The following is a 13,349-nucleotide window of genomic DNA, read 5'->3' as shown; positions in this document are numbered from 1 at the left end:
ATGTACTGCTGAAACCCTCATCCATTCCTTTACCTCTAAACTTGGCTATTCCAATGCTCTCGACTATTCCAGTGCTCTCCTGGCCGGCCTCCCATCTTCCACCCTCCATAAACTTGAGCTCATCCAAAACTCTGCTGCCCGTATCCTAACTCGTATCTAGTTCCGTTTACCCATCACCCCGTGCTCGCTGACCTACATTGGCTCCCGGACCGGGAAGGCCTCGATTTTAAAATTCTTATCCTTGTTTTCAAATCCCTCCATGGCCTCGCCCCTCCCTATCTCTGTAACCTCCTCCAGCCCTACAACCCTCCGAGATCTCTGCGCTTCTCCAATTTTTGCCTCTTGCGCATCGCCGATTTTAATTGCTCCATCATTGACGGTTGTGCCTGAAGTTGCCTAGGCCCTAAGCTCTTAATTCCTTCCCTAAACCTCTCTGCCTCTCTGCCTCTCTACCTCTCCCTCTCCTCCTTTAAGATACTCCTTATAATCTACCTCTTTGACCAAGCTTTTGGTCATCTGCCCTAATATCTCCTTATGTGGCTCGGCATCAAATTTTGTTTGATAATCGCTCCTGTGAAGCGCCATAGGATGTTTTACTATGTTAAAGGCGCTATATAAGTGCAAGTTGTTGTTGTTGATTAGCATATGGTGAAAGCTGCCGGCACCTGTGGAATTATATACCAGCAAGAATCGGCATCATCAGGAGAGGAGAGAAAATTGGTTACAAAATAGGGTAATTATTTAATTTTTTTTAAGGATTTTCAGCTCACGCAATAAACCCCAATATTAAAACAGTGAAGTTACTGAACTGTCAGGAGCATCTATAATGCCAACTCTACGTAACCAACATAATACTTAACACAATTTTAAAAGTAAATTGTACATGAATGCTACTCATCATTTATTTTTCCTCCGCTTCTCTCTCCCATCTACTTTTATTTAAGCTTGTTTTTATCTTATTTCTGAGGGATACCCCCCACTCCAATTAGCTAGAAACTTGCTTCAAAGGCTTTTGTTTTCAATCAGTTAAGCAGCCAGCCTGAAGACAGCTGGACTAGAAAACTCCAGGGATTAAAATACATAAAGGAACTGCACCAGTAACTTCTCAGGCATGTCATGTATAAAGTGTATTGGTCTCGGGAAGTTCTGCGACAAAATCCTGTTTTTAAAAAAAAACCTGTGAAACTACAGGAAACAATAGTAGCAAAATGTTCTTAGTGTTACTAGTTGTCCTTACATGGTGTCAGTATCGATGAAGTTGGGAACTACTCTCTTCACACTGTCTAGGTATCGATGAAAAATCTAGGTAGTACAGTTAATTATGCTTTGTTCTGAATGTTGTTCTGCAGTCAACTTATGTTTTAAAATGTGTAAAGGCTTGAAGTTTCATTTTCATTTCACGGTCCATTCAGGGTGATAAAAGCTCTTGGAGCCACGGGAGTTCCTGTTCCCAGGACACTTGCCATGTGCGAGGACCCCAGGTACGAAAGTCAAGCTCTGTAGTTGCAGCGCATAAGTATGTGTGTATCAGTAATTTAATGGTCAATAAGAGTAATGTATTGGAAAGGAGGAAAAAAGAACTCAGATTGAAAAAACAGGGTGGGCACAGAAGCTGGGTGGTGTAGGTTTTAAGGTGCTGTCCGTTCACCTCTGGAATCTGGTACGATGACAGTATCCAAGGGTGGAGACTGTGTGCAGATTAGATATCCAAAACCCAGTTCCTAGTAGACACAACACGAAATTCAGCACTAATTCAGAGAGAATGAGGAGAAAAGGAGGTATGAAAGATTAATGGAGAAAAAAAGGAGAGAATGAGGGGGAAATAAAGAAGGGAGATTAAAGCATTATAAGATAGTGAGGGAATTACATTAAAGTGTGAGGAATTGAGAGCGGGTGGTAAAGATAGAGTAGAATGTCTTGGATATAGACTAGCAGATATGGTTGGCATTGCGGATTTTTGTCAGGATATAATATCTTGTGCTAGTTTTTAAGTTTGCCCAACTTGGATTCTACTGGAACTCATGTTGCAAGTGCATGTAATACGCTTTTGACTATCACTTGTTTAAATGTAATATTGTTCTGGGACCCATGTGGTGCCCTCTGACCTAGTTATATGTTGCATGCAAATGTATTTTAAGTACAGTATTGAATGATATTGCTCCTTCGAAAATAGAGGGAATGTTCTCTGTAATTTTTCCTATTTTCCAGTGTTCTTGGAACTTCTTTTTATCTGATGGAATACTGCCCGGGAAGGATATTTAAGGACCCAACGCTGCCTGGATTAACTGCCAGCCAGCGGAGAGATATTTACACTGCCTTGAATCGTGTTCTCTGCCAGATTCACCAGGTTGACATCCGAGCTGCTGGATTGGAGGATTATGGAAAATATGGTAAGGGAGGTCACCTGATTCTAATCGATTATTACTTTGTATATATTTACTGTATGATTTGTATATATTTGCTGCTTCTAGTTATGTACAGTACTGAGTCCAGAGTTTGCTTAGATTTCATTCTTATTCCTAGGGATCATTTTTTTTAAATGTTGGATTATTCATAGTTTTTCTTTCCTCTTTGTCCCTTGGCACTTCTGTCATGCAAGTTGAGAACCAGATCTTTCTACCTGGTGAATCACAGCATGAGCCTGCACCCTATTCTTTTGTGACTGCAGTTTTTTGGAATACCAATGTATTGTGTCACTGGTGCTGCCCTTCATTTATAACAATTTTGCACAACTCATGTAATCAGTGCTACTTATTAATTGTGTGTTAGATCAAGCATCAAACTGGCTGATTTTGTTTTCTTCTAGCCAAAGGCACCAAGACAAATTGTAGCACTCCAAATGCTGTCTGGGTTGAGATCAGCCAGTTCAGCCCAGATCAGGAATTAAACCAGGGAGCTTCTGATCTATGTGGCTGTACCACAGTGGGCAGTGCATTTACCCAGAAAACCATTGTGGGGAATCTGGCACATAAACAATATGATATATCTAGGAAAAAATTAGAGATTTGCATCCACAGAAGTCGACAACAGTGTTGGCTTATTCTCTCTTGTTTCTTCCAATGGTTTGATCCTCTCCTTCTCATATCTCATGCCTCTCCTGGTATTGTGCTGATCTGTTTTAATACTATTTATTCTTAGGCAATTACATTGAGCGCCAGGTTCGCACATGGACTAAGCAGTACCGGGCAAGTGAAACTCAGATCATTCCAACAATGGAGCAGCTCATAAAGTGGCTTCCGCAACGCCTCCCAACGCACGAAAAGACCACGCTTGTGCACGGAGACTTCAGGTATGTAATGTAACTGTTTCATCAGATAAAAGTTTAGCCACATGTTTTAGAGGTAACAATTGAGAATTTTTAAGATTAGGGTTTAAATTTCACTGAGCTGTGGACTTGATTTAAACCATGGGACACGGTGCTTCCCACTCAAACCTATCACCACAGCTCCACTGTACCAATCTAAATACTTAAGAATCTAACCTATTGTGAATGTTGCACATCAGTTTTATAAATCAAACTGTAGTTTAACATTCTCTCTATCTCTTCTCTCACTCTCCTCTGTCTCTCGCTTGCTTTCTCTTTTTTGTGTGTGTCTCTCTCTCTCTCATTCTCTCTCTTGCTCTCTACCAACTCTCCCCTCCCACCCTACCCCCATTCCTTTCTGTACTCTCCCTCTATCTTTTCTCTCTTCTCCGTGATTTAGACTGGACAATCTGGTTTTCCACCCTGACAAGCCCGAGGTACTAGCAGTTTTGGACTGGGAACTGTCCACACTGGGCGATCCCATCAGTGATGTGGCGAATAGTTGTTTGGCACACCATCTCTCACCAGATTTCCCCCTCTTGAAAGGTAATGTGGTTACGTTGTTTACTCACACTGGAGGTTTAATGTTTCTTTGAAAGAACTTGCATTTATATAGTGCCTTTCCCACAGTGTAGTTACTTGTTTTATAGGAAAGCACAGCAGCCAGTTTGCACACAGTAGGGTTCCACAAATAGCAGTAAGATAAATGACCAGTTAGTCCATTTTTGGAGATGTTAATTGAGGATAAATGTTGGCCAAGACACTGGGAAAACTCCCTTGCTCTTCATATAGTGCCATGGGATCTTTTACGTCCATCTGAGCAGGCAAACGGGGCCTCTGTTTAACGTCTGCTCCAAAAGACAGCACCTCTGACAGCACAGTACTTCCTTAGGACTACACTGAAGTGTCAGCCTAGGTTATATGCTTAAGTCTCTGAGGCAATAATGCTGACACTATGTGGTTTTTGTGTATGTGTTTTATTGTCCTTTTTTGTTTTCGTTTTGATTTTTAAAAATTTTAAAACTTCTTTATTGCCCTGCGGGCTTAGTGATCAAATGCATGGCCCAATGTGGTTCCAAGTCACAAACACCAGGAAGATCTCAGATTTGATCCCTGATCTGTGCTGAGTTACTTTACCTCAGCTGGGATACCGTAGGGATGCTACAGTTGCCTCAGTGCACCAGGTTAGTGAGCAGAAAAGTCATCCAGGGTGCCCACTACAGATGCCTACTCAAGTGTGTTTATGTGGATTAGTCTCAGCTGTGATATTCTCTGTGTTTGAGTACCCTACTGACACCCACAATTAATGATTACCACAATATAAATATCACCTGCTAGTGCTCGTGCAACTGTGCCCAGCAATAGTTGGCAAGGAGGAGGGGGGGAAAAAGTAGGAGAAAATATTTTTTAATCATCAAAGTGAGGGAAGCCTCTGCTGGTGGATGGAGCATTTACTGCTTTTTTTAAGTCCAGCTGCTCCCATGGCAGTACAGCTGAGAGCAGAAACTCAATGGAGAGGTGGTGATCGAACTCAGGCCTTCAACTCGAACATCGCATGCTGCAGCTCTACCATGATATGCCAGTGTAATGCCCAGTAAAATAACATTTTTAAAAATTGGTGCGAAACAAAACATCCATATTATTCTTGGAAAATATTTGATCCTTGGTACTTGGTGACTAAGAACAAGTGTTGAAAAAATTTAATAGCAAATACACTATACAAAGTGTTGCTGGTACTGGTAAAATAATGCAGACTTGGGAGCCTTACTGGCTGTTTTATTTATACAAGTGAGCTTAGTGAAAAATACTTGTGTTGCACACAGACACCTCGAATTAGCACTGACATTGGGTCTTTCAGATGCTGGCAGCGGGCAGAGCAATTATGGGAGTGTTTTGCTAAACACTGAGTTTTGATTTGTATGTCTGCATGAGGCTAAGTATTTATAATTAGTGTGTTGTTCAGCCTCTCGCACAGCAGCTGTCTGATATTGTAACGGATTACAAAATCATGTCAACTTACATCTCAGCAGGCTAATCCACTCATAAATCTGAAACTTTTTATTTGGATAGTTTAATATTTAATTAGTTTTAGTCCATTTTTAAACATAATTTTCTGTGATTACCATAATACAAATATCAAACTTGTCAGGTTTCCATTAGATATAATAGTTATTCAACAGGCTGACTAAAGTAACTAATGCACCAGTTGCTTGAGGTTTATGTGGTTGGATTCCCAATTTAATATAAATGTATCTAAGGCTCACCTGGCACATACTCTTTCAATATTTCATTTTTTTTCCTCCTTGAATTTGCATTTAAATGAGTCTGTCAGCTCTTTGTGGATCTATTTAATTGCATCAGTGAATGTCTTTGTGGTTGTTTAATCCTAATTTAGTGTACACCTTCCCTTCTGCCGTAGGAATGAGTAAGTGTGATTTGATGGAATTAGGAATCCTGTCTGATTTGGAATACCTTGCCCTTTACTGTGACAACATGGGGATGAATGTTGTTGAAAATTGGAATTTCTATATGGCTTTCTCCTTTTTCCGACTCGCAGCCATACTCCAGGGAGTCTATAAACGGTCATGTCAAGGTGAGAGTTTGGACCTTGTCTTAGAGTGCTTTCTGTTAGTGGCTGGATATGACAGACATTTGAGTGATCAAACTCAGAAGGGCTGTACTACTGTACCTTGTCCTGTAGGGATGGTTTTGGGGGAGTAATACAGACTCCTAAGTTACTGAGGCATCAGCAATGGCTCGAAGGTAAATGCACCACATGTTATGGTACAAAGCCATACAAGCCAGGAAAGTTCCAAGTTAAATGCTGTCAGCTGGGATGCTACAATTGGCTTCAGTGGCTGGCAGGGGGAAAGACACCAAGGATTCCCACTCCCGATCGCTATCTAGTGATACCTGCTAGAAAGTGTACATATATACGGAAAAGACCAGCTGGTCCATTGAAGCTGTCCCATTCAGTCATGTTGCAACTAGGCAACACAACCCTGAATATTCCTCACCATCAGCAGCCAATTAAAATCCTGGGAGAGGCAAAAAAATCCCTAGGCCAGTTCAGGGAAAGAAAAGAATTTGGGGAAATTCTTCTTCAATGCCCCCCCCCCCCCCCCACACAAAGATGATTTCCAGGAATATCAATGACCACAAGGTACACCAACCAACATCCCACCTACCTTTTGTATGATGCAATATCAATCTCTTCCAGGATCTTGTCCAGTTCCTTTTTGAACGTTTGCAGCGAATCTGCATTCACTGCATGAACCGGCAACCTATTCCAAAGGTCTGTGACTACCAGGGTAAAGAATAACCTCCTGACGTCTAACCTTGCTCTCTGCTTAACTTGTACACATGTCCCTTCATTCTCCCTAACTCACCTAATTCAAATAATCTGTCCACATGTACACAGTCTAGTCCTTTCATCATTTTAAATACTTCAATGAAATCTCCCCGAAGTCTACATTTTTCTAGAGTAAAAAAGCCCACCTCCTTGAGCCTGTTGTGCTATCTAAGGGTTTTTAAACTAGGTGTTAATCTAGTGGCCCTCCCCTGAACCTTTTCCAGGCCTTTATATCTCCCACGTGAGGGGTCCAGAATTGGACAGTTTTCTAGATGGGACCTAACCAAGACCACTAAGGTGCTCTTTGTTTTATATTGGATTGTCCTAGCTATACATCCTAATACTCGATTTGCTTTCACTATAGCGTCTCGATACTGGCTGTGGACCTTTAGAGACTCGTACACTATAACACCCACGTCTTTTTCCCTTGCAACAGACTTTATTTCCAAGCCCAGCATGGTATACACATGCTTGGTATTAGCCCTACCCACATGTATTGCACTACATTTATCTACATTAAATGTCATCTACCAGATTCGGGCCCATTCCCCCATCGCATCTGGATAAGATTGTAGTTTTTTTTTCTCCTCAAGGGTTGTGATACCAGCACAGATCTTTGTGTCATCTGTAAATGGACAGCACCCCCAATGCCTTCATCCAGATCTTTGATATAAATCCTGAAGAGTTAACGGCCCTAACACCAATCCCTGTGGGACTCCACTTTTAACCAGTCTCCATGCGGAGCCCCTACCATTATGACAACCATCTGTCTACGAGAATGCAGCCAATTCCCAATCCAACCCAGATTTGCCCTCCAATCACACAGGAACATTTTGTGAGGCACCTTGTCTAAAACTTTTTCAAAATCCAAATGTCTACAGGGCTGCTTTCATCCATCAACCTAGTAACCTCCTTGAAAAATTTAACTAGCTTGGTAAGGCATGACTGTCTCTTCCACAAGCCAGGTTGCATGGCCCTAATAATCCCTTCTCTGTAAAGGTGATTGAACAGAGCATCCCTAATGATCCCTTCTCTTAACCTTCCTACAATTGGCATCAAGCTAATGGGTCTACATCTCCCAGTTCTGACTTGTTGCCCTTTCTGGATATCAGTACCTGAATAGATGGCAAGTGAGGACAAGATCAGACTTGCCGACCAACGCCTACTGCCTCGGCTCACGTATGAAGGAAAGAAAAACTTGCGTTTATATAGCTCCTTTCACATCAGAACATCCAAAAGCACTTCGCAATCAATAATTTACAAAAGGAACATCTGTGATCCACTCTGTGCTATCCAAATTGGAACACTGATCATCCATTGTAGATGTCACTAGATGTACTTATTTCCATGGCCTCACTTTTATCTTTTAAATGTTCTGTTTAGGACAGGCAAGTTCAGCTAAAGCTGAAACAGTTGGGAAACTTGCTGAGAAAATGGCTGACCTGGCATGGGTGTTTGCTGTAAGGGAAGGATTCCGAATCTTCAAATCAATTCCAACTGGAAATCCAGGTCGTCCATTGAGGAAGTACTCTACATGTAACAGGGAGAGATCATCAGCATCAGGCATTTTATCTGCCTCTTTGCTTGATACTAACCACTCCAGACATTTGGTGTCCATTCCTAAAGGTCATTTGATTATCTCACCTGAGGGGCTGCCTGCCCAAGTGCAAGAGTTGTACCACAAACTGACTGTATTCATGGACAAACATGTCTATCCCCTGGAGAAGGAACTTATGGACCACCAGAGGGCTGAAAATCGATGGATCCCAAATCTCCGAATAGAGGAACTGAAGGTATGAGGTTTAACTAGTGTGACGGGCATGCCAAGTGTATCTGCATTTTATCACTCCTTACAGAGACATGATCTGGCGTGCTGTGCCATGTCAAAATCCACATTCTGAAATATTTTGGTTCTGGAGAAGTCTGGCTTAGACCAATATTTAAGAATGAGGTCTCAGGAGCAATTATTCATTCAGGGAGAGGAAGATTTTTTTTTAGAAAGTGATATTCAGGGTTACAGACTCTGAGTTAACGGAGAATACAAGTGTTGGAGAGAGGGAGTACTTTCGTTTTAAAACACTTTTCCCAACTTGAAACAATTTTGAAAAAAAAAGTTACGAATAATTGATACCTATTAATTTCCCTTTCCATTCCCATTCCCAAACACAGCTGGGTGCTGCTCCCATTCATATCAGCAGTGCGGTCTTTCACCAGGCAGCCTCACTGAACATTACGTAGATTGGAATTTGGGCTGATTGCCATCGTGCGTACAGCCTATTACATGGCAGCACTCAGCACCAAACTGGGATGCCGCTCTATGGAGCTGTTCACTCACTATGGACATTGATAGATTGGCTCATTGCTGTGTGGAGACCCAAAATGTCCAAAAAGAATTGGGGAAAGAAAAAGATTGACATACAAATCTCTCTTGCAACAGCAATCTGCACTTGTACAGCACCTATTAAAGTAGTGAAAAGTCCCAAGGTTCTTTGCAAAAGTGGAGGGAGTATGGACATCAAGTTAGAAGAGTTAAGAAAGGTGGCAGAGAGTTTCACTGAAGTGAGAGATTTGAGGAAACTTTTGAAGGTGGGAAGAGATGTAGTAAGGTGGTGGGGATTTAGGGTGAGAATGCAAATGCAGGTTCATAATGGCTGAAAGCTCTGCCATTGATAGTGATGGAGGTTGGTGTTCAAGTTTGCAGAGTAGACCAGAGTCGGAAGGTGTGGACTGGTACGTAGGGCTGGAGAAGGTTGCAGAGGTAGAGTGGAGCAAAAGTGTGAAGGGATTTATAAACAAAGATGAGGCTTTCGAAATCAGTGTATTAGGGGATGAGAAGCCGGAGGAGGTCAGTGAGGATAGGGCTGATGGGTGAGCATGACAGAGTGCGGATGGCAAAGTTTTGGATAATTTGGAGCTTGCACATGGTGGAGGTGAGGAGGGAATTGGAGAAATCAAGCCTGGAGGTGTGTTTTAAGCAGTGGGGGGAGATGGGTAATGTTGTGAAGCTAGAAGATTATTTTACCATTTTAACATTACCTCATTAGGGTGGGTACTTTTATATTAGATGTACGCTCTCACAGACTCAGGAATCAAAAATAATTAGAAGCTGACTGGGTTAAACATTCCCAGCAGAGCTGCAGCAAGTCATTCTAGCTCAAGTTCAATGGCAGATGTGAGGTTTTGTTTTGAGCACTGGTGGTTCATAGTTGAATGTGATGGGAGACGACTGAGTTGGGACTGTAATGACTGGAAAATGTTCTTTGCAGATAGTGTCTAATTACCAATAATGAAAGGATTAATTCTTGTATTTTCAGAATGAAGCCAAAGCAGAGGGTCTCTGGAACCTGTTTTTACCATTGGAAACTGATCCTGAGATTAAATACGGAGCCGGACTGACACATCTGGAATATGCTCACCTGTGTCAGGTTATGGGGAGGTCTCTGCATGCTCCTGAGGTATTACTATAATTATTTGAGAGTCTTTGTTGTGAAGAGTCCACTTGCTTTTTTGGTGTGGCCTATTTGAATTTATTTACGTGAGTTTACTGTTTTTTTGTGATTCCAAATTCTCTGTTTTACAGGCTTTTAACTGTTCTGCACCAGATACAGGAAACATGGAGATGCTGGTGAAATATGGGACTGAAGCACAGAAGGAGCAATGGCTTCTGCCATTGTTGGAAGGGAAAATCAGGTCCTGTTTTGCCATGACTGAGCCACAGGTATGATAGATCTGCAATTATGACAAACTGGGGACAGGATGAATAGAGATATTTTCTGATGTTTGTTGCTCTGCCAACTGCTTCTCTTCCAATTAAAACATTGTCTGAGAAGCCCTAAAATAGCATTCAGAACAGACAGTCAGAATTATTTTTACTTTGGAGGAAACCCATTTCAGTAAGACATTACATTGACAAATAAACTGCCAATACCTGGGTGCTCCTGGTGACCTGATCTCTACATTTTGCAAATTTAAAGTTGCCTATAACAAGAGTGCAGCTGGATATAAATGTACTGGGCACAGATTCCAGGAGAGTTAACCTTGAAAGCTGCTGAGGCATCTGAAGGCCTGAAGAATTCAAGACATGAGCCTACCTGTGGGATAATACATTCAGGTGATGAACAACTCTTCCCCATGTGTATTAAAATTAAAAATGCAGACGCAGCTGATAGTGCCTCACGTGTTGAAGTCCTCTCCCTATCAGGTGGCCATGCTTGTTAATTGCATCCATGTGATTTATATCAATTAGTGTTAATTGTATTCAGGTGGTGTGTATCAATTGGGAACTCACTTGTACGCATTTATAAGAGAGCTGATCGAGGGTGTGTAGTGGGTGTAATGTGGAGCTCTGTGAATAAAGGCTTGGAAGCAACTGAAGACTAGGCTCTCTAGTATTCTATCCTTCACTGCCTGGCTATCCAATTTATAACATGCTTATATGAATGAATTATATGTAATTTTGGACGCAAGATTAATCTTTATTTGAACGTTAATACTGTGACCATATGAGTAGACAGGAGGTTTACATACCATAAAGTAAATCTACAAATAACTTGCTTCCTGTGGCTGCCTCTGTTTGCAAAGGAGTAGTAGCCCTTAATAGCAGCTGTTGGTAAAATTATTAATATCTAAATCCTCCTACCAACAGTGGGCCAATTCAAAAATGTATAATTTGGTGTTGTAATTAATTAAATCTCACACCAATTATTCACAATTAGCCATTTCCAGCAGAGGATTGCTTGTTGGGATGGAAAGAGATTTAAATATTAATGGCCTTTTCCTATCCTGTGTTTAAGGTAAAAGTCTACAGATTAGCTGTAGGGGTTTGTGGCCATTCTGTCAATCCTCCGCAAGATACAGAGCAAAAGCACAACAGTACTCAAAAGCTCTGCAACTGCACCACAACAACCTGCTTCAATTTAAAGTGAAGCTTTTCCTGCCGGTGGAACACTCTGGTGGAGCTGTTATTCCATGGAACACTCTCCCTTGTATGCAGAAGTTCAAATACAGAATTACCCGTCACTGACTAAACCAGGGTTATTGGAACATGTTAGGCTGTGGGAATCCTGTGACATATTCTTTGGTCACACAATTCAATTTCTCCAGGTTTTCCTGTGATCTCAGCGACCACTGGGATCAGACTTGTGACATTTGTAACCGTGTTACCAGCTGCAGAATGTTGTGCTGCCTGATATACAATTAGAAAATGCTTTTATTTTACACATGATGCTAGAGGTATAGTTAGAGGTTAACATTACTAAAGTACTTCTTGGAGTTCTTTTGTTATCAACGTTACTAGAGGCACATGTATCGCAGTTTAAGCAAGGCCTATCATCTGCATTCCAGTGACAGCTTTTCACCGTATTACTAATATTCCAGGGCTCCCTGAATGGCTCATTTGGTAAATGCACTGCTTGCTATAGAATTGAGATGTACAGACAGGAACCTCAGTCCCTGATTAGTGCTGAGTTAGCTACTCTCAGCCAGGGTGCAGTAAGGACACTACAGTTGGTTCTGTGGGTTAAGGTGAGGGGAAAAACTAGCCTGGGTCTTGGCTCCTAATCCTTGCTAGAAAGTGCACATGTGGACACGGGTAAGGAAAGAATATGGTTTGGCTAATACTACTTGTCCAGGCTCCACATGAAGAATGACCTCTTGAGTGAGGTACTCTGGGGACGCTGATGTCCTTTGAACCATATCCCAGAAAGAATCCACACTTTTAGGGGAGGGGGAGTTTTCTTTTTTCATATATAAAAAGAAAAGTGCTGGTATTCTGGCTTTTTGGCATTGGTAAAGTTTCTACTGCTAATCTCCTAGATTCTGATAAGAGAAAGTAATCACTTTGAAAAGTTACGGGTGACTGTGATGTTCAGAGGTTTCAGATTAATTCATATTGCCTTGCTCTTTGTGCAGGTTGCCTCTTCAGATGCTACGAACATTGAAGCCACAATCGTTGAGGTGGGAGACCTTTATATCCTCAATGGCCGCAAATGGTGGACATCGGGTAAGAATGACCAAGGAAAAATGCACAACGTGACTGAGTGAGAATAACCATAGGATGGGGTCCTCGATCTGGATTTGAAAATAAAACAAAAGTTAGCGATGAGAAAAGGCCATTTCGCCCTTCAAAGCTCATCCCTCTAGTACCCATTGTGGCATCTAATTGTATTTTGAATAACCCCATCTTTTCCTCATAGCTCATCCACTTCACACTTGGTATCCATCTTGTTGCTCTTCTCTGTAGCCTTTATATTTATTCGTTCATGGGATGTGGGCGTCGCTGGCAAGGCCAGAATTTAACCATTTCTAATTGCCCTTGAGAAGGTGCTGGTGAGCCGCCTTCTTGAACCGCTGCAGTACGTGTGGTGAAGGTTCTCCCACAGTGCTGTTAGGAAGGGAGTTCCAGGATTTTGACCCAGCGACGATGAAGGAACGGCAATATGTTTCCAAGTCGGGATGGTGTGTGACTTGGAGGGGAACGTGCAGGTGGTGGTGTTCCCATGTGCCTGCTGCCCTTGTCCTTCTAGGTGGTAGAGGAAGCGGGTTTGGGAGGTGCTGTCGAAGAAACCTTGGTGAGTTGCTGCAGTGCATCCTGTGGATGATACACACTGCAGCCACGGTGCACCTGTGGTGAAGGGAATGAATGTTTAGGGTGTTAGATGGGGTGCCAATCAAGTGGGCTGCTTTGTCCTGAAT

The 13,349-nt window shown here is 42.0% G+C and overlaps 1 protein-coding gene across 3 annotated transcripts in view; it reads left to right on the top strand.

The window, feature by feature from the left end:
- The window catches only part of LOC137342215 (acyl-CoA dehydrogenase family member 10-like), a 50,372-nt gene that overhangs the window by 17,446 nt on the left and 19,577 nt on the right, over positions 1–13,349 (top strand). For all 3 annotated transcript variants that reach the window (XM_068005999.1, XM_068006000.1, XM_068005998.1), the window contains exons 8-16: positions 1,413–1,481; positions 2,209–2,390; positions 3,139–3,289; positions 3,705–3,850; positions 5,724–5,897; positions 8,040–8,449; positions 9,971–10,111; positions 10,237–10,374; positions 12,567–12,657. In XM_068005999.1, coding sequence (XP_067862100.1) covers positions 1,413–1,481; positions 2,209–2,390; positions 3,139–3,289; positions 3,705–3,850; positions 5,724–5,897; positions 8,040–8,449; positions 9,971–10,111; positions 10,237–10,374; positions 12,567–12,657 — 1,502 coding nt within the window. The remainder of the gene's footprint in view (positions 1–1,412; positions 1,482–2,208; positions 2,391–3,138; positions 3,290–3,704; positions 3,851–5,723; positions 5,898–8,039; positions 8,450–9,970; positions 10,112–10,236; positions 10,375–12,566; positions 12,658–13,349) is intronic.

This window comes from Heptranchias perlo, chromosome 25 (assembly GCF_035084215.1).
Source record: "Heptranchias perlo isolate sHepPer1 chromosome 25, sHepPer1.hap1, whole genome shotgun sequence".
In the NCBI taxonomy this organism is placed as follows: Eukaryota; Metazoa; Chordata; class Chondrichthyes; order Hexanchiformes; family Hexanchidae; genus Heptranchias; species Heptranchias perlo.
This window is presented reverse-complemented; position numbering and strand designations above follow the sequence as displayed.